Genomic DNA, 21,651 nt, shown 5'->3' on the forward strand with positions numbered 1-21,651 from the left:
TGTTACTATTGATGTTCCTGATGTTCCCAAATAGATTTTACTTGTTTTCCCAAATTTATCCCATAGCATACAGAGTTTGGGCGGAATCTCCTGTGGCACTCACAATTACCGGAGTAGCCTACACAACATGAGTGAAAAATGTACAGGCGGGAAAGTGGCCTCCATTCGCTATTCCAGTGCATACGGATGACATGTATTTTTTGTCTTGCCCCTGTTATTGCCCATTTGATAATGGGCCATTCTAAATTGAAACAAATTTTTCTAAATTGTAAAGACTAGATTCAATTGAGAATAGCCTGATCAGTGAAAATATGATCACTTGATGAGAGAACAACATGTGCAGCCTGCGGCAAAGAACAGAGCGCAATATTTTTTGGGTGACTTTCTCAAATCACAACTAAAGTTGCCAAATAAATCAAAATCTAGTATATACTGTAGGACCTGTTTCAAATGATCACTTTTACACTCAACATAGCCACTCTCGCTCCGGGAATGGGAAAAATATCCATTGTATTTTATTCAGCTAAGTTTAATTATATTATTCTTACTATAAAATCATATAATATGAAATAATGGCATGGTACTTATCTTATAATGGCATATCTTATCTGCCAAATTAATAAGCCTACAGCCTATGTCATGGAGCATAGCCAGAAAACATATAGTAGGACAACTCATATTCTGTTGTGATGATTCATGCTCTGAACCAGACTTTCTTTCCTTTACCTCCAAAGCATTGGGGATAGAAAAAGTGAATATTATACATTCATAGTAGCCTACAGTACTTTATGTGTCTATTCCTTTTCTTTTTATTCACAGGATATGAATGATTTCTCGCCAGTGTTTAGCCAAGCGCTGTACAAGGGCCTGGTGGCCCCCAATGCAGAGAAGGGAACGGTCATCACCACTGTGTTCGCTGAGGACCAAGACCCTCCTGTGAGTATCACTGACTGCTCAGTGACCAATGATTCAGATTAAGATTCATATGTATTGGTCTTAAAGAGGATAATGATTTTCACAGCTCGTTGCATCACAGCTGATGACACAAATTATTGTTTATTACACAGCGTAGTGAAATACAGCACTACCAGCAAGAACCAATGTTCTCTTTGTAAAAATAGCTACCTGATTGTGTTGCATCTGTTCTGTTCCCTCTGTCACAGTTATCATAATGTGATGATTACTTCTGTTAAGTACCGTTCCAGTCTCACCCTTCTGTCTATTTGTATCTGTCTTCATTGGCTTTGACATGGCTGAGCAGTTCCAAACTGCCTTCCTGGTATAAACAATTTTTTTGTGAATTAAATTACACCATATGGCACCAGAATTTTGACACCCTGTTGTGCTCAGAAATGATTTCCCCTATCACAGTCGAGGCTGCACAGGGGCAGGGGGAAATCAGTATAGGTTTTTGTGATTCAGCACACCATACACCACATATTTTTACTACTTCCCGTTCGCTCTGTCAATAGGACAAAAAGGACAATACAATAAAGAAAATACATTCGGAATCAAATAAATGCTAAAGAAAAAGGTTATTTTGTTCCCAGAAAAATTTGGTTCAGCGTCATCAATTCAATGCCAAATTAATGTTGGTTTATTGGTAGTGTAATCACCTACATATGTATTTAATAGCCCCATAGGTGAGTCAGCATTCTACCTTAAATGCTCTCTCACACCCTCTCTCTGTTCTTTTGAGACTGGAGTTGTTTTTGCATTATAACGAATACATAGCATTGTTACATGAACCTACAAGTCCTGAGGTTATCAGAGTGTTTAGTTCATGTTAGCTTGAATGGTTACTGTAGCATATGTTCTGTGTCGAGCAAGTTAGCTTTGAACTGGGCAAAAGTCGCAGGGTGGAGGATAGAAGTTGTATCGAGCCAATTGGAAGCTGGGGATGATTAGGTGACCAAGGTAGTCTGAGGGGCCAGGTGGGGAATTTAGCCAGGACATCGGGTTAACACCCCTAATCTTACAATAAGTATCATGGGCTCTTTAGTGCCTACAAATAACAATACCTTTTGCAGCAAGTCAGCAGTGGGATGCAGTGTGGTTTGGCTAGCCAGAAAATGTATTAGTAATATGTAATAAAAACAGAGACATTTGGGGCTTCTGTGTGCACATCTCTTCCTCATTTTTCTCACTTGTTTCTGCCCCTTTCCCCATCTCTTTCTCTCTCTCCCTGGCAGTCTCTTGGCAAGGATATTTATATAATTGGGTGATCTGTCATTTCTTTATAGTCTGCATCATTATATTGGACTCTCTGTGAATTGTGTCCATCAAACACAATACAGCTTTCCCTAACAATCCTCATCTGACACTTCTCGAATCTGGCTGCTCGTTATACCCTCCCAGGGGGTCTTTTGAAAAGGAGATTGGAATGAAAGTACCTCCAGCTGGTTGTGTTCCCACCAGGGTAGGGGGCCTATGTTCTCTCATTACTCCAAACCTTTGCACTTAATATATCTGAATACAGTTGCTTAAAGTGATTTTGTTGTCATTACTCAAACCGATAGAGTCACTGTGACCCTGTAGCGTTCCACATGTGAGTTTTATCAGCTTAAAAATGTTGAAGAACTCTTCGTCAGGAGCTTCAGGAAATGGATTTCCATGGCCGAGCAGCTGCACACAAGCCTAAGATCACCATGCGCAATGCCAAGCGTCGTCTGGGGAGGTGTAAAACTCGCCGCCATTGGACTCAGGAGCAGTGGAAACAGAGTTCTCTGGAGTGATGAATCACACTTCACAATCTGGCAGTCCAACGGACTGTAAAGTTTGGTGGAGAAGGAATAATGATCTGGGGCTATTTTTCATCGTTCGGGCTAGGCCTCTTAGTTCCAGTGAAGGCAAATCTTAACGCTACATCATACAATGACATTCCTGACGATTCTGTGCTTCCAACTTTTTGGCAACAGTTTGGGGAAGGCCCTTTCCTGTTTCGGCATCACAATGTCCCCGTGCACAAAGCGAGGTCCATACAGATATGGTTTGTCGAGATCGGTGTGGAAGATCTTGAATGGCCTTCACAGAGCCCTGACCTCAACCCCATCGAATACCTTTCGCAGACTGCGATGCCAGGCCTAATCGGCCAACATGAGTGCCTGACCTCACTAATGCTCTTGTGGCTGAATGGAAGCAAGCCCCTTCAGCAATTTTCCAACATCTAGTGGAAAGCCTTCCCAGAAGAGTGGAGGCTGTTATAACAGGACAGGGGGGGTCTAACCTTTCCACACATGCCAAAAAACGGCTGTGATCATTATGTAGTGGTCCCTGTTGCGTACGATCAAACCAGTGTGATTAGAACGCTTATTAAGAACGTCCATTTTTGATTGACACAACAATCAGCATTTGAGCTGGCCACTTTTTTTCTGATATATTTTTCACAAACACAGTCCTTACAAAGTTATGTCCAGAATGTGACCAGTTTATTTTTTGGATGCAATGTTCAGAGATTCACAGAAGTAGATACAGTATAGCACAATCATCCAAACCGTAAAATGTAGGCTACATTTGTCGTAGCGGAAAGATTGACACAAGCTGTCATATTTGTATAACTTTTGGCTGACAGAAACTACAATATGAATTAGCTAATAGCAATTACTATTTAAAATTAATCACACCACCATTGTTCGAAATAATTGAGTAAAACACTTTCTAGAAATCAAAAGTAATCCGAGGATGGGTAGTTTGTGCGTCCCCGGAATGTTTTTTTTGTGTGCATCAACCAAAGAAAATATGAGCAGACAAGATGAGTTTGGTCTGTTAATAGTATGCATTTTGAAGGGGGTGTGTCGTCTACGATCATCCACTTCCCTTCATTCACTTCCGAAAGTTTACCTGAAAGATGAGGGAACCATTCTTTCACCTCATTATAACATGTTTGGTCTGACAGACGTTTACGTTACACCCAGAATGCATTGTATAATGTCAACAAACATGGCGCCACACATAGCTGGCAAATAGCTTAGCTCATTATAATCAGTACAACCTTCAAAAAAGTGTTTTACACACATCATAGGTGTCAAAATACGCAATAATTAATAATTCTAACAATAATTATAATTATTATTATTATAATTATGCATTATTTCACCAGTACTTGAAAACATGTGAATAAAACTGTAAATACATTATGCTCTATACATACACACTGTATGCACCTACAGTAGAAACGACAACACGATATACAGAAAATAAGGAACTTACTTTGATAGGAACGCACCCATGTCCAAAGTTATTATTTTTAAGGAAAAGGACAAGAAAGGCAAAGCGACCAACGGCAAGAAAATGTTCCAATTCTTGCAAGACTGCGCAAATATATGCATACTTGATCCACGCAAACATGAGTGAAGTGCGTTGGGCTCTCCTCGAAGAAGGCTCAGTAAAGCCTCAAACATAAATTGTCAGCATCGCTGAAATGGGCTACTTCTATGTGAATTAGGAACAGACCTCAATTCAAACTGCTGTTAGAAAATACAACTTGGGAGAAAATAATTTGAAATTGACAAGTTGAAACAAGCCTATAGATAATTAGTAGGCAGCACGTGTTGACTGTCCTGTTGCGTAATAATCACATTTTGGAACAGTGAGTGCATTCTGACATGACGTGCATAAAACATATCATGCTGGGGCGACCGCAAGAGATACAGAGGAACATTATGAAATGGTTAATCCCTATGATTTTGGAATGAGATGTTCGATGAGCAGCTGTCCACATACGTTTGGTCATACAGTGTATCTCTCCCTTTCTGTGCATGTGTGTTGTCTGTCAGTCTGTCTGTCTGTTTTCTAGTCCCTTTCTCTCCCGCACTCCCACTCTACCTTTGTGTCACCTCTTTTTTTACTGTAGAAAATATACTGTATGTATTGCTCAGTGACAAAGCTTAAGTAGATGGTGCATTATGATAAACTCTAGTTCATGGTCACTGAAGCAAACTTGTGTGAGGTGGAGGAGGGCTAAGCCTAGACATGCTGACATTTTTTTTTTTTTACCTTTATTTAACTAGGCAAGTCAGTTAAGAACAAATTCTTATTTTCAATGACGGCCTAGGAACAGTGGGTTAACTGCCTCGTTCAGGGGCAGAACGAGAAATGTGTACCTTGTGTCGTAGCAATTTCCTGTATTACTAAATGAGGAGAGTTACAAACCACACACCAGTCAGAGTTATACTTAAACTTCATCTTTAATTATATGAGCCTCACCATAGCCCTTTGATCCTCAGATCAATTCAGTGTCTATACTGAATTCTGAGAGTCCCTACAGTCGAATACAAAAGATCTTTTATAGCCAAGATACACCCCTCTCAACTTACATGACGAACCACAGAACTCTTTACAAAGGGCCTTTTACTTGAGAAAGGAGTATTCCATAGCCAGGTAGCATTAACTATAAATTATCGTTCAGTTTGGTCTCTAAGATGAGGTTCTAATCTCGTTCCTGGTACTTCATAGTACAAAAACATTACCTCACTATCTGGAATGCTCTTTAGGCTTTATTGGCCAAAGACATCGTAAATCTCCTCTGTCAATGCTATCTCATAGAGTCCCATCCTCAGTGGAACACACACACACAATAGTCGAATGATTCTATTCTGTCGAATAAAACAACCATTCTAATGCAATACAAAGATTATAATATAATCTTACAAGTACTATAACATAATCTCGCAATTTTCCACGACACTTGTCAGCTCGAGGATTCAAACTTGCAACCTGTCAGTTACTAAGCCAATGCTCTAACCACTAGACTACCATGCTGCCCCAAATACAAACACAGACACACGCACACACACACACACACGCACACACACGCACACACACTTAAATGTTGGCCTTTGTGCTGCATTTTTGTTGAAGAGCACAAATCAAATCAAATCAAATGTTATTGGTCACATACACATGGTTAGCAGATGTTAATGCGGGTGTAGCGAAATGCTTGTGCTTCTAGTTCCGACCATGAAGTAATATCTAACAAGTAATCAAACAATTTCACAACAACTACCTTATACACACAAGTGTAAGGAATGAATAAGAATATGTACATATAAATATATGGATGAGCGAAGGCTGAACGGCATAGGCAAGATGCAGTAGATGGTATAGAGTACAGTATATACATATGAGATGAGTAATGTAGGGTATGTAAATATTATATAAAGTGGTATTGTTTAAAGTGACTAGTGATACCTTCCGGCGCCGAAAAGAGGCGCTGAAAAGAGATGGCTGCCTCGCTTCGTGTTCCTTGGAAAATATGCAGTATTTTGTTTTTTTACGTGTTATTTCTTACATCGGTACCCCGGGTAATCTTAGGTTTCATTACATACAGTCGGGAGGAACTACTGAATATACGATTAACGTCAACTCATCATCGTTCCTACCAGGAATATGACTTTCCCGAAACGGATCCAGTGTTTTGCCTTCCACACAATACAATGGATCTGATCCCAGCCGGCGACCCTGTGCGACGCCGAAAAAGGGGAAAACGTGGCGGTCTCGTGGTCAGGCTTCGGAGACGGGCACATCGCGCTCCACTCCCTAGCATACTACTCGCCAATGTCCAGTCTCTTGACAATAAGGTTGATGAAATCCGAGCACGGGTAGCATTCCAGAGAGACATCAGGGATTGCAACGTGCTCTGCTTCACGGAAACATGGCTAACTCAAGGGACGCTAACGGAGTCGGTGCAGCCAGCTGGTTTCTTCATGCATCGCGCCGACAGAAACAAACATCTTTCCGGTAAGAAGAGGGGCGGGGGGGTATGCCTTATGATTAACGAGAAGTGGTGTGATCATCATAACAACACACAAGAACTCAAGTCGTTCTGTTCACCTGATCTAGAACTCCTCACAATCAAATGTCGACCGCATTATCTACCAAGGGAATTCTCGTCAATCATAATCACAGCCGTATACATTCCCCCCCAAGCAGACACATCGATGGCCCTGAACGAACTTTATCTGACTCTTTGTAAACTGGAAACCACACACCCTGAGGCTGCATTCATCGTAGCTGGGGATTTTAACAAGGCTAATCTAAAAACAAAACTCCCTAAATTCTATCAGCATATCGATTGTGCTACCAGGGCTGGAAAAACACTAGACCATTGTTATACTAATTTCCGCGACGCTTATAAGGCCCTCCCCCGCCCCCCTTTCGGAAAAGCTGACCACGACTCCATTTTGTTGATTCCAGCCTACAAACAGAAACTCAAACAACAAGCTCCCGCGCTCAGGTCTGTTCAACGCTGGTCCGACCAATCTGAATCCACGCTTCAAGACTGCTTCGATCACGCGGATTGGAATATGTTCCGCATCGCGTCCAACAACAATATTGACGAATATGCTGATTCGGTGAGCGAGTTCATTAGGAAGTGCATTGACGATGTCGTACCCACAGCAACGATAAAAACATTCCCAAACCAGAAACCGTGGATTGACGGCAGCATTCGCGTGAAACTGAAAGCGCGAACCACTGCTTTTAACCAGGGCAAGGTGACCGGAAGCATGACCGAATACAAACAGTGTAGCTATTCTCTCCGCAAGGCAATCAAACAGGCTAAGTCTCAGTACAGAGACAAAATCGAGTCGCAATTCAACAGCTCAGACACAAGAGGTATGTGGCAGGGTCTACAGTCAATCACGGATTACAAAAAGAAAACCAGCCCCGTCGAGGACCAGGATGTCTTGCTCCCAGACAGGCTAAACAACTTTTTTGCCCGCTTTGAGGACAATACAGTGCCACTGACACGGCCCCCTACCAAAACCTGCGGGCTCTCCTTCACTGCAGCCGAGGTGAGTAAAACATTTAAACGTGTTAACCCTCGCAAGGCTGCAGGCCCAGACGGCATTCCCAGCCGCGTCCTCAGAGCATGCGCAGACCAGCTGGCTGGTGTGTTTACGGACATATTCAATCAATCCTTATCCCAGTCTGCTGTTCCCACATGCTTCAAGAGGGCCACCATTGTTCCTGTTCCCAAGAAAGCTAAGGTAACTGAGCTAAACGACTACCGCCCCGTAGCACTCACTTCCGTCATCATGAAGTGCTTTGAGAGACTAGTCAAGGACCATATCACCTCCACCCTACCGGACACCCTAGACCCACTCCAATTTGCTTACCGACCCAATAGGTCCACAGACGACGCAATCGCAACCACACTGCACACTGCCCTAACCCATCTGGACAAGAGGAATACCCATGTGAGAATGCTGTTCATCGATTACAGCTCAGCATTTAACACCATAGTACCCTCCAAACTCGTCATCAAGCTCGAGACCCTGGGTCTCGACCCCGCCCTGTGCAACTGGGTCCTGGACTTCCTGACGGGCCGCCCCCAGGTGGTGAGGGTAGGTAACAACATCTCCACCCCGCTGATCCTCAACACTGGGGCCCCACAAGGGTGCGTTCTGAGCCCTCTCCTGTACTCCCTGTTCACCCACGACTGCGTGGCCATGCACGCCTCCAACTCAATCATCAAGTTTGCGGATGACACTACAGTGGTAGGCTTGATCACCAACAACGACGAGACGGCCTACAGGGAGGAGGTGAGGGCCCTCGGAGTGTGGTGTCAGGAAAATAACCTCATACTCAACGTCAACAAAACAAAGGAGATGATTGTGGACTTCAGGAAACAGCAGAGGGTGCACCCCCCTATCCACATCGACGGGTCAGTAGTGGAGAAGGTGGAAAGTTTTAAGTTCCTCGGTGTACACATCACGGACAAACTGAATTGGTCCACCCACACAGACAGCGTTGTGAAGAAGGCGCAGCAGCGCCTCTTCAACCTCAGGAGGCTGAAGAAATTCGGCTTGTCACCAAAAGCACTCACAAACTTCTACAGATGCACAATCGAGAGCATCCTGTCGGGCTGTATCACCGCCTGGTACGGCAACTGCTCCGCCCACAACCGTAAGGCTCTCCAGAGGGTAGTGAGGTCTGCAGAACGCATCACCAGGGGCAAACTACCTGCCCTCCAGGACACCTACACCACCCGATGTCACAGGAAGGCCATAAAGATCATCAAGGACAACAACCACCCAAGCCACTGCCTGTTCACCCCGCTATCATCCAGAAGGCGAGGTCAGTACAGGTGCATCAAAGCAGGGACCGAGAGACTGAAAAACAGCTTCTATCTCAAGGCCATCAGACTGTTAAACAGCCACCACTAACATTTAGCGGCCGCTGCCAACATACTGACTCAACTCCAGCCACTTTAAAAATGGGAATTGATGGAAATTATGTAAAAATGTACCACTAGCCACTTTAAGCAATGCCACTTAATACAATGTTTACATACCCTACATTACCCATCTCATATGTATATACTGTACTCTATATCATCTACTGCATCTTGCCATCTTTATGCAATACATGTACCACTAGCCACTTTAAACTATGCCACTTTATGTTTACATACCCTACAGTACTCATCTCATACGTATATACCGTACTCTATACCATCTACTGCATCTGCCATGCCGTTCTGTACCACCACTCATTCATATATCTTTATGTACATATTCTTTATCCCTTTACACTTGTGTGTGTGTGTAAGGTAGTAGTGTGGAATTGTTAGGTTAGATTACTGTTGGTTATTACTGCATTGTCGGAACTAGAAGCACAAGCATTTCGCTACACTCGCATTAACATCTGCTAACCATGTGTATGTGACTAATACAATTTGATTTGATTTGATACATTTATTACATCCAATTTTGTATTATTAAAGTGGCTAGAGATTTGAGTCAGTATGTTGGCAGCAGCCACTCAAAGTTAGTGAAGGATGTTTAACAGTCTGATGGCCTTGAGATAGAAGCTGTTTTTCAGTCTCTCGGTCCCAGCTTTGATGCACCTGTACTGACCTCGCCTTCTGGATGATAGGTGAACAAGCCGTGGCTCGGGTGGTTGTTGTCCTTGATGATCTTTTTGGCCTTCCTGTGACATCGGGTGGTGTAGGTGTCTTGGAGGGCAGGTAGTTTGCCCCCAGTGATGCGTTGTGCAGACCTCACTACCCTCTGGAGAGCCTTTGCGGTTGTGGGCGGAGCAGTTGCCGTCAAGGCGGTGATACAGCGCGATATCAAATATGAATAAAATCTGATACATTTGTGTCAAAATATGAGTATTCAAATGCTTGTAAATTAAAGTGTTTACAGTTTATGCTTATAATACCAGTGCAATGTTTATTTGCGCAGGCAAACAAAACCCCATAACAATAATTATCCATTATCCATTATACCTAGCTTTGACTTAATAGCGTTCCTTTATTGGGCAACTCAAACCGCCATTAGTAATTTAATCTTCTTTAATTATGTTTTAGAGATCAACAACATTTTACAAATTTGTAATTTCCCACTTTATATACAATTAGTACAAAAAATGTGTGGTAAATGAGGCTTGGTTTTGCTCATGGTCACTTCCTGGTTTTCAACCATCGTTGAATGCATGTTTAAAAAAATATGGGAGTCCGATAAAAAAACACATGATCATTTTATTAAATGGCATTGATTGAAATGATAAAATATAACAAACAAAATTAATTTGTTTAATTATATTTATAATTGGTTGTCAAAATTAGCTCAACTGCCGGAGCTGCCTGTTAAAGGGTTAACGACTGAGTGTGTTTACCCCAGCAGAAGGCATAAACCATTTATGGTCTGTGAGCAAAAAGTCAGACAAGGGGAGCTGCTGTAAACCTGAAAGCACTAGTAGAGAGAGTAAGATTTTACCATCAAGGCAAGCCCCATAGAAGACTGATGTCTTGGAAACAATATGAGACCTTCCAAATAAAGTTTCTAGTGTGAGGGAAATGGGAAAGGACATACGTTTATTTAAAAAATATATATATTATGTAGGCACACCGTCTCTGACCCTGAGGGCCTTTCAGCTCACACTGCAGTAGCCACATGGCCTCGGGTTCTACTCCTTAGTGATATTTCAAGGTCAGAGCATCTCCTTACATGTTAGGGAACAATATATGGCTGGTGGTGTTATCTGAAATGGTGTGCTTTTATGGGTTGTGCATGGGCAAGATACTTAGCCTATGCCCTATGTTCACCTGCAATGTTTAAGCAGAAAGTGTCTGCTATAGAAATAAATAATTCTAATTCAGACAGAATGCTTACACTTTTGTTACAATATTTGGTAGGTGCAGTGTGCAGTTGCTAAACAAAAATGCCTTTGGTTTATTGCCTTATTATGTTCAGTTTGGATCTACAGTAACATAAATCCCTGATTCTACGCACATAGCCTGGATGCTACACACATGCCCCTCAGCGTATCAGTAAGCTCTCTCTGATGGTTTCTCACAATCTTTGGCAGATGTATCTGTGTGAGTAAACCACCCAAGGGATCTACCATTTCTAACCCCGTATTTGCTCAATTCTGCTCAGTTTGACTCTACAGCACAGAAAACCTGTTAGGCTGTCTCAAGGCCAGCATGCTCAGTTCTGCTGAAGGGCATTGAAGTATAACCTATATTAGAGAACAGCAAGAAAAAAAGGTGGAGTTAAAAATTTAGCGCTCTGAAGTGGTACATTAAAAAACATAGTTATGAGATAATCAGCAATTTGGAAGCATGATTGATCTTAATCAAAGGGTCATATTAAAGTCCCAGCTTTCATAAATGGCTTTAAGTGGATTTGATTTGTGGATGGAGGGATGGGGGACATGGGTTGGGCGTTATATAACTCCAATAGATGTGTAATGATGGGATAAGACTATGTTGTGTAGTCACAGTGTATCAGAGGTAGTTGGTCGAAGTTCACTTGCATGGAGAGTAACTGCCTGAGACCTCAAGACCAATATTAGCACAAAGAGCTAACGGATAGCAAATAGCTCAGCGGGCAAACACGACCATGAGTCATGTTCAAGACCTACAGCGCCTTCAGAAAGTAGCCACACCCCTTGAAAAAAATATAGCGTCAATTTAAAATTGATTAAATTGAGATTTTTTTTGGTCACTGGCCTACACACACTTACCAATAATGTCAAATGGGAATATGTTTTTCAATTTTTTTTAAATTAATTAAAAAAATTAAGGTGAAATGTCTTGAGTCAATAAGTATTCTACCCCTTTGTTATGGCAAGCCTAAATAAATTCAGTAGTAAAAAATATCTTAACAAGATAGTAATAGTGATTAACATGATTTTTGAATGACTACCTCATCTCTGTACCCCACACATACAATTATCTGTAATTGTTCAACCACAAAGACCAGGGAGATTTTCCATGGCCTCACTGTAACGTTTGTCGTCGGAATGAGAAGGATCGGACCAAAGCGCCACGTGGTAAGTGTTTATGATTATTTATTTAAACTGAACACTGAGACAAAATAACAAAATGGAACAACACGAAACAGTTCTGTCTGGTGCAGACACAAAACAGAAAACAACTACCCACAAAACACAGGTGGGAAAAAGCTGCCTAAGTATGATTCTCAATCAGAGACAACGATAGACAGCTGCCTCTGATTGAGAACCACACCCGGCCAAACACAAAGACATACAAAACATAGAAAATGAACATAGAATTCCCACCCAAAACACACCCTGTCCAAAACAAAATAGAGATAAAAAGCTCTCTATGGTCAGGGTGTGACACTCACAAAGAAGGACACCTATTGGTAGATGGGTAAGTAACAAAAAAACAGACATTGAACATATCCCTTTATACATGCTGAAGTTATTCATTCGACGTTGTATGGTGTAACAGTACACCCAGTTAATACAAAGGTACAGGAGTCCTTTCTAACTCAGTTGCCGGAGAGGAAGGAAACCTCTCAGGGATTTCTCCATGAGGCCAAAGGTGACTTCAAACAGTTAGAGTTTAATGACTGTGATAGGAGAAAACTGAGGATAGATCAACAACATTGTAGTTACTCCATAATACTAACCTAATTGACAGAATGAAAAGAAGGAAGCCTCCTGTTTGCAACAAGGCACTAAAGTAATACTGCAAAAAATGTAGCAAAGCAATTAACTTTTGTCCTGAATACAAAATGTTATCCTTGGGGCAATTCCAATACAACACATTATTGAGTACCATTCTCCATATTTTCAAGCATAGCGGTAGCTTCATCATGTTATCGGTATGCTTTTAATCATTAAGGACTATGAAGTTTTTCAGGATAAAAAATAAATGTATTGGAGCTAGGCACAGGCAATATCCTGGAGGAAAACATGGTTCAGTCTGCATCCCATTAGGCACTGGGAGATGAATTCACCTTTCAGCAAGACAATAACCTAAAACACAAGGCCAAATCTACTCTGGAGTTGCTTACCAAGATGAAAGTGAATATTCCTGAGTGGCCAAGTTAGTTTTGACTTAAATCTGCTTGAAAAATCTTTGGCAAGACCTGAAAATGGTTGTCTAGCAATGATGAACAACCAATTTGACAGAACTTGAAGAATTTTGAAATGAATAATGGGCAAATATTGTACAATCTAGGTGTGAAAAGCTCTTAGAGACTGACCCAGAATCACCCACAGCTGTAATTTTCTCAAAAGGAGATTCTAACAGGTATTGAATCAGGTGTGTGAATACTTATGTAAATGAGATATTTCTGTATATAATTTTAAATAAATGTGCAAAAACTTTTTCATTATGGAGTATTTCACTTTTTCATTATGGAGTATTGTGTGTAGTTGGGTGATAATTTTTTTATTTATTTTGTCCATAATGATTTCAAGTTGTAATACAACAAAATGTGGAATAAGTCAAAGGGTATGAATACTTTATGAAAGTGCTGTAGGCGCTGTAGGTGTTAGGTGAATTGGGAATACGTTAGCTTTCCAAGCTGCTGTTGAAATGGTTGCCTCTTAGTGCCAACTCTGACCTACTTCTAACTTACTCCTGAGTGTAATAAAAAATAATATATCAGTCGATCAATTCTGTCCCCTATGGAAATATACAATATTAAAAGGTTAAAATAGGAGTTCACTCATCTAACATGTCTGTCTTGGTCCTGTGTTTCTGGCCCAGGGTACTCCGGCCAGTCTGGTGCGGTACAGAGTGGAAGATGACCAATCACCTTACAGCGGTAGCATCTTTGATGTCGAGGAGGAGTCTGGGAGGATAATCACCAAGGTCAACCTCAACGAACAACCCAGTGTCACCTTCAAGGTAGGTGGTGATGATGATGCGCCGACAGACACGGTCGCCCTGTTTCTAGCTCCTAACCAACTTATTATTTTGTTTATTTTGAGGTTATTTCTTACATTATTTGCTCACACATTTCTAGTACTATTACCTACAGCCAAAAATAACTTTGGGTTATTAGATTGGAGGTCACCAGAAATTCGACGACTCCCCATACCTAGATCCTTTGTTTGGACTCCCCAAGGTAGCCCCATTCATCCCAGGTGATACTACAAAACGTCACCGCCAGAGAAGAGGGTGTAGGAGTGGGATCTTAGTTAGACTCAGGAGGCATGCATTCCACCTACCGCATCAGAGAATATTACTAACTAATGTTCAGTCCTTGGACAATAAAATTGATAAACTCAGGAAGAGGATCTCCTTCCAGAGATACATAAGGGACTGTAACATACTCTGTTTTACGTAATTCTGTCTCTCTCCGGATATATTGTCCCCGTCCGTACAACCAGTGGGTTCTCCATTCATTGCGCGGAGAGGAACAAAGGCCTCTCCAGGAAACAAAGAGATGGAGGGGATGTCTCATGATTAATAAATCACGGTGTGATTGTGGTAATGTACAGGAAGTCCTTTTGTTCTCCCCATCTGGAATATCTCACCATCAAAAGCCAATCGCATTACCTCCCGAGATCATTTTCTTTGGTTATAGTCCCTTGCTCGTGTTTCTTGGCCCAAGAAAGTCTATTCTTATTCTTGGCGTACTTTCGTAGTGGTTTCTTTGCAGAATTTTAACAATGAAGACCTGATTCAGGCGGTCTCCACTGAACAGTTGATGTTGAGATGTCTGTTACTTGAACTCTGTGAAGCATTTATTTGGGCTGCAATTTCTCAGGCTGTTAACTGTAATGAACTTATCCTTTGCAGCTGAGGTAACTCTGGGTCTTCCTTTCCTGTGGCGGTCCTCATGAGAGCCAGTTTCATCATAGCGCTTGATGGTTTTTGCGACTGCACTTGAAGAAACTTTCAAAGTTCTTTACATTTTCCGGATTGACTGACATTCATGTCTTAAAGTAATGATGGTCTGTCATTTCTCTTTGCTTATTTGAACTGTTCTTGCCATAATATGGACTTGGTCTTTTACCAAATAGGGCTATCTTCTGTATACCAACCCTGCCTTGTCACAACACAAGTGATTGACTAAAACAGATTTTTCCAAAATCCACCTGTTAATTGAAATGCATTCCAGGAGACGTCGACATGAAGCTGGTTGAGAGAATGCCAAGATTGTGCAAAGCTGTCATCAAGGCAAAGGGTAGCTACTTTGAAGAATCTCAAATATAAAATATATTTAGATTTTTTTAACACTTTTTCCGTTACTACATGATTCCATATCTGTTATTTATTAGTTTTGATGTCTTCACTATTATTCTACAATGTAATTTTTTATTTTATTTATAAAAACCCTTGAATGACTAGGTGTGTCCAAACTTTTGACTGCTACTGTAGCTCATTCTAATTTGTCTACTGCTGTACATATCATTCCTAGGATATCTTCTGTAAATGAATCCGGTGAATGCTTTATACTGTACATATAGACTGCATTTGGATTACTGTTACGGTGCTATTTGGGTTGGTAGGCCTTTCCTGCAGTCAATAACCAAAACCTTCTTCTTTGAGGTCTTGGGTGGAATGTTATTCATATTTCTCATAATTAGAATAGACTAAAATATAATAGAATAAAACGTGATTGTCCATCCAGGATGGACAGTTTTCTTTGGCATCACCTTACAATAAAGGGATCACATACACATACATTCTCACATCACTGTCACGAGTCCCGCCGAAGATGGTGCCTCTTCCTGTTCGGGCGGCGCTCGGCGCTCGTCGTCACCGGCCTACTAGCTGCCATCGATTTCTTTTCCTTTTGTTTCTGTTAGTTTGGGCTGATTGGGTGCACCTGTTTTGAGTTTAGTTTTGTGGGTTGGTTATTTAAGGGACGTAAGCCCGCTGGGTTTTGTGCGGGCTTGTTATTCTGTTTTTTGGTGGTGGTGATTTAGATAGTGGATTCTGTCCTTTATATGTTGGACTGTATTTTTGACGCGCCCTTTGTTGTGTGGCGTAGCCTTCTCATTTAATTGTTCCTGGTTGAAATAATAAATTCCACTTGCTCGGAACTCCCTGCTCTCTGCACCTGACTCCTTCATCTTACCATTGGAATTGTAACAATCATACACATTTAAACCAGTCAGTCCATCATATTGTATACACTAAAAACATAGAGGACATTGATACATTCACTCACAACTGACCACTGTCCCAACTGCACTGGATAGATAAGTACATACTGATACAATTTACGTTGCATTTAGTAGTCCAACAGCACAAGGAACGAATGAATGTTTGAACACGTTCTTCTTGGACATGGGCATTCTGAAGCGCCGGCCAGATGGAAGCCTCTCTCAGTAGTCGTTTCAGCAGTGTGTGTATTTGCATTGTATTGAATTCTGAACTAAAATCAATAAATAAAATGTGTGCAAAGGATTTTGCATGTTGGAGGTGACTAGCCACCATTTTCACCAAGGTCAGGGTAGCATCCTCAGTCCCCCTCTGTGCTTTATAGGCAAACTGTAACGGGTCCAGTTGATCTTCTATGGCCAGGGTAAGGTGCTTACTGATAACCCTTTCCATGCATTTGGCCAGAAGGGGCATTAGGGCCACAGGTCGAAAGTCATTTGGTGATTCGCTCCCTGGCAATGCCTTCATCATCTTTTTATTCTTCAGGCCATTATACAGACTCCACTTGTGACTAAACCAAGATGTACCTGCATATTAAGTTCCTGAAAATATACAATTCATACACACACTCCCACAGAAGGTCATCTGATTGTATGTGGAGGTAACCTTAGCTCAGCTTAACCTTGGCAGTAAGCGGGAGGAGCAGGTGCTAAGTGAAATTAGGTTCTAATAAGTCTCTCTCTCTCTCTCTCTCTCGCAAGAATGTTGGATCAAGAGATTCATACACGCTCTCTGGGTGGGTTGAAGCTTGGTTCCCAGACCTTTTTGTCCAACTTTCCAACCTCTCCTGTTATTAGTTTCCATGCCCTATATACGTGCAGAATAAATGGCGAATTAGTAGTGCATGTGCTTATGTGTGTGTGTCCTCAGTTGGTGGTGATAGCCTTTGACGATGGAGAGCTAGTGAAGGAGAACCGGACCCTGGTTGAGATCACTGTCCTCCAGCCCTCCAGGATCCCCATCTTCACTGAGGAGGAGTACAGGTAACACAAACAAACACATACACACGCATGCATGCACACCCACACACACTAACACTAAAACATTTTTGTGGTCCCCCTCTTGGTGGCGGAAAGAAAAAAGGTTTTAAAGTGAATTTCCTCCAATTCTACGCATTTTGCTATGGGACGTAGAGAAAATGTTGCAGTTAAAAAAACACATTTCATGCTATTCTACACATTGTGCCATGGAGCGGACAGAACATTTTGCAGTTTTGAAGCGCAACAGAAGCCAATAAACAACTTCTCTGATAGAAAACCTCCTATGTGGTGTCGATATTAGTCAGAAACATTCTATTGTCAAATTTCACAACAAAGTGTAAATAGAATGATTTTGTCAGTCTCGTCCAAAACAGAGTTTTTGTAAGTGAGTTCGTCATGACTTACTTGAGGGTTGGGTTTTGATTTCGACAATGCTGACTTGCCTACTAACACAGAATACAAAGCTGGGGTGATTGCGCTTCATGCAATCCTACCACAGAACACACAAGACAGTGAGACAGACCTGCCCATCAACGCAGTGGATCTGACTTTGTTAACATAAGACAACAAGTCGCATATGTTTTTACTTGAGAAATACTGCACCAAACACCTCAGCAAAAATGTCAAAATCAATTATAGATTTCTTGAGTTATCTTAGATTCATTCTGACTATTTTAAGGAAGTTTCTATGGTGTCTCTTGGGGGACAAACATTAGTAACTACCTCATCGAACCACACCCCCAAGACAGAAATCTCGTTTTTCTTATTGAGTAACAGAGAAACATGCAGAAGCCGTTGTCAGGGCACCTGGGCACATGCCCTGTGTGCTTGGTCCTGCGTACCTGGTCAGTAATTTGGCCATGGTTACTACAAGGTTTAGATAACGTACCAATGTTGTTGATTTCTTTGCAGACATGGGCTAGTTTAATCAGTGTTAGTGACTGACATTACAAGAGAAAAACTGCGGATGCGCTACCAAATTTCTAAATTGCAATATTCTATTTCTCAACAGTAAGTTGAGACCCCGACTGAATTCCGCTAGAGGTTTTGGGGCCTGTCATGTCAAATAATGTCCCCCATCCAAAAAGTGTCCCCCTCTGCGTCACAATGGGATTCGCTAAACTATTAGTGTCCGTTGCTATTTCAACGGTGTGAAGACCTAATGATTAGAATTTTGGAAAAAAGTACAGCCTAAATTATGTTATTTTCATCATCGCTATGCAAACAAGTCTGATTTCTGCGACAATTTCGCTGTTTAAATAAGTTTTGTTAAGCTAATAAAATGAAAACATTACTTCAAACTACTTTTGGGTACCTTGTTAACATTAACATAAGATCCATGTCTTAAACGTTGCTAGGTTTCAGAAATGGCACACAAAAAATGTATTCTGCTTGACACATTAAAATGACTTACCTTACAGATCACGAAGTCAGCTAATTTCCACTCCATTCATATGCAAATCTATTTGATTCTTACACTGGCTTGTCTGGCTGTCATGTTTATATTTTAACCTGTCCTTCCCTTATCTACACTGAAATAATATAATGTCAGTAGTGCTCTATCATTACTCATTTTTTTCTATCTCGCATAGTTCATTAGTACACCCTTGTTGATGAATATATATGTATCTATTGTAGGTCCTAGGATACAACAATTAATAATGTGGAACAAATAAATACTTTCAAAGGATACCTTACAACTTACAATAATGAACAACTTGTGAAACAGCTGAGAACACCAACCTGGCAATATTACACATTTTAATACATAAACTTTTATTTTTTTAGGTACAGTTGTGTCCTTAATTTTTTTTCACATATTTGTTAAACACTCATATGGCAATAATAAACTAACATACTGAATTCTGGTGTGTGGAATATTGAGGAGGCGATTGCTGTGTGGTTGGGAGGTTCTGCCTGTCACCTGTCACTTGCAGCCAATCTCAGATGGGTGACTGCAAAGTCCAAGCACTGCTGCTCTCTTTGTTCTGAGTTTTTGCAATGCTAGTGTTTTTACTTAATCTCTGTATCTCACATATTATGTGCCCAGTATGATAGAGCAAGAAAACTTTCTCAGCAGATAATAGCATGACAATAACAGTAGCTGTAGATGATGTAATGCAAAGTTGGAGGGTGGTTGGTAATGAAAGACATCAGGTGGATCCACGTCTGGGTGTTGGGCAGAAAAGGAACAGAGTTAAAGGGAACAGGGTAGGAGACAGAGATGTAAACAAGCAAACACACAGGTTACACTTATTGTGAGAAAATTATGGATTAGTGCAGTGTTATAAATGGGAGATATGTACTTTTCAAAACTTTTGGAAGGTATAGCCTACCTCAAGCTGGTCCCCCTCCGACTCAGGGTACATAGAATCAGACTGATCCGAACTCACTGGTTCTGGTGGATGGGATACCTCCTGGGGGGCTTGGACAGTTGATGACCCGAAATTCTTTTGGAGAGGTAAATTGAAGAGGTACATTTTTATAAGCTCAGCATAACTACCATTTCTTGCTTTCTCAAATGTCAACCAAAGCTTAACATACTTTGTCTATTGGGCTTCACCGAAGTTTACGGTGCCAGTGCTTTCAGTGGTCAACCGTCCAACTGCTCCAACTGGAGAAGATTGTTGGCCACCGAGGTAACCCTAGGAAGACAAAGAGAAAAATATCAGTGTTAGGGATACTACAACTAGCCTCAGGAAATTTTGTGTGCAAAAGCAAATATTTATTATCTGAGATTTTTTATATTCACCTTAACAGATGGTGACCCCAGCTAGGAGCAAAAGAGCAGCGAGGTTTCCCAGGTTTAGCCTTCCTTTCGTCCTTCCAAACCAAGTAATTCACCCGGATGTCGTAGCACTTGGTCCCCTTCTTGATTCTGCTCCGGTAGCTCTCCTTCTGTTTCTTCTGCGCCTTGTCAATGTTCAGTCTCACCTTGATTGATAACAGGAATAAATGCAATTATATTTCATATCACAAATACATTTCTTACATATCCGTTGGAGGACCAGAAAATTAATTTACAATAATTTTTACCTGGTCAAAACCCTCCACATCCTTCTCAGTCTGTGAATGAAGGTAGTCTTCGAAGGCGCTCTGATCTGGCTCGACAACTTCCACAACATCAGGTGGGGTTTCATTTATCTGAAAGTATGTTATACGAAAATGGCAATAGACAAACAACAACACTAAGTAAATCACAAATTTGAAAGACTACAGTATATGAAATAATTGTATATACAATTGTATTGTATACAGTTGAAGTCAGAAGTTTACATACACCTTAGCCAAATACATTTAAACTCAGTTTTTCACAATTCCTGACATTTAATCCTAGTAAAAATGCCCTGCCAGTTAGGATCACCACTCTATTTTAAGAATGTGAAATGTTAGAGTAATAGTAGAGAGAATTATTTATTTCAGTTTTTATTTCTTTCATCACATTCCCAGTGGGTCAGAAGTTTACATACACTCAATTAATATTTGGTAGCATTGCCTTTAAGTTGTTTAACTTGGGTCAAACATTTCAGTTAGCCTCCCACAAGCTTCCCACAATAAGTTGGGTGAATTTTGTCCCATTCCTCCTGACAGAGCTGGTGTAACTGAGTCAGGTCTGAGTCAGCAAAGCACCCCCACAACATGATGCTGCCACCCCCGTGCTTCAAGTTTGGGATGGTGTTCTTCGGCTTGCAAGTCTCCCCCTTTTTCCTCCAAACATAATAAGGGTCATTATGGCCAAACAGTTATTTTTTGTTTCATCAGACCAGAGGACATTTCTCCAAAAAAGTACGATTTTTGTCCCCATGTGCAGTTTCAAACAGTAGTGTGGCTTTTTTATGGCAGTTTTGGAGCAGTGGCTTCTTCCTTGCTGAGCGGCCTTTCAGGTTATGTCGATATAGGACTCGTTTTACTGTTGATATAGATACTTTTGTACCTGTTTCCTCCAGAATCTTCTCAAGGTCCTTTGCTGTTGTTCTGGGATTGATTAGCACTTTTTGACCAAAGTACGTTCATCTCTAGGAGACAGAACGCGTCACCTTCCTGACGGCTGCATGGTCCCATGGTGTTTATACTTGCGTATTATTGTTTGTACAGATGAAAGTGGTACCTTCAGGCATTTGGAAATTGCTCCCAGGGATGAACCAGACTTGTGGAGGTCTACAATTTTTTTTCTGAGGTCTTGGCTGATTTCTTTTGATTTTCCCATGATGTCAAGCAAAGAGGCACTGCATTTGAAGGTAGGCCTTGAAATACATCCACAGGCACACCTCCAATTGACTTGAA

The 21,651-nt window shown here is 41.2% G+C and overlaps 1 protein-coding gene across 2 annotated transcripts in view; it reads left to right on the plus strand.

The window, feature by feature from the left end:
- Positions 1-21,651, plus strand: part of LOC139570882 (protocadherin-15-like) — a 276,263-nt gene that overhangs the window by 176,541 nt on the left and 78,071 nt on the right. For both annotated transcript variants that reach the window (XM_071393180.1, XM_071393179.1), the window contains 3 exons: positions 820-936; positions 13,979-14,119; positions 17,258-17,370. In XM_071393180.1, the coding sequence (XP_071249281.1) occupies positions 820-936; positions 13,979-14,119; positions 17,258-17,370 (371 nt within the window). The remainder of the gene's footprint in view (positions 1-819; positions 937-13,978; positions 14,120-17,257; positions 17,371-21,651) is intronic.

The sequence above is a fragment of the Salvelinus alpinus genome, chromosome 3 (assembly GCF_045679555.1).
Source record: "Salvelinus alpinus chromosome 3, SLU_Salpinus.1, whole genome shotgun sequence".
Classification (NCBI taxonomy): Eukaryota; Metazoa; Chordata; class Actinopteri; order Salmoniformes; family Salmonidae; genus Salvelinus; species Salvelinus alpinus.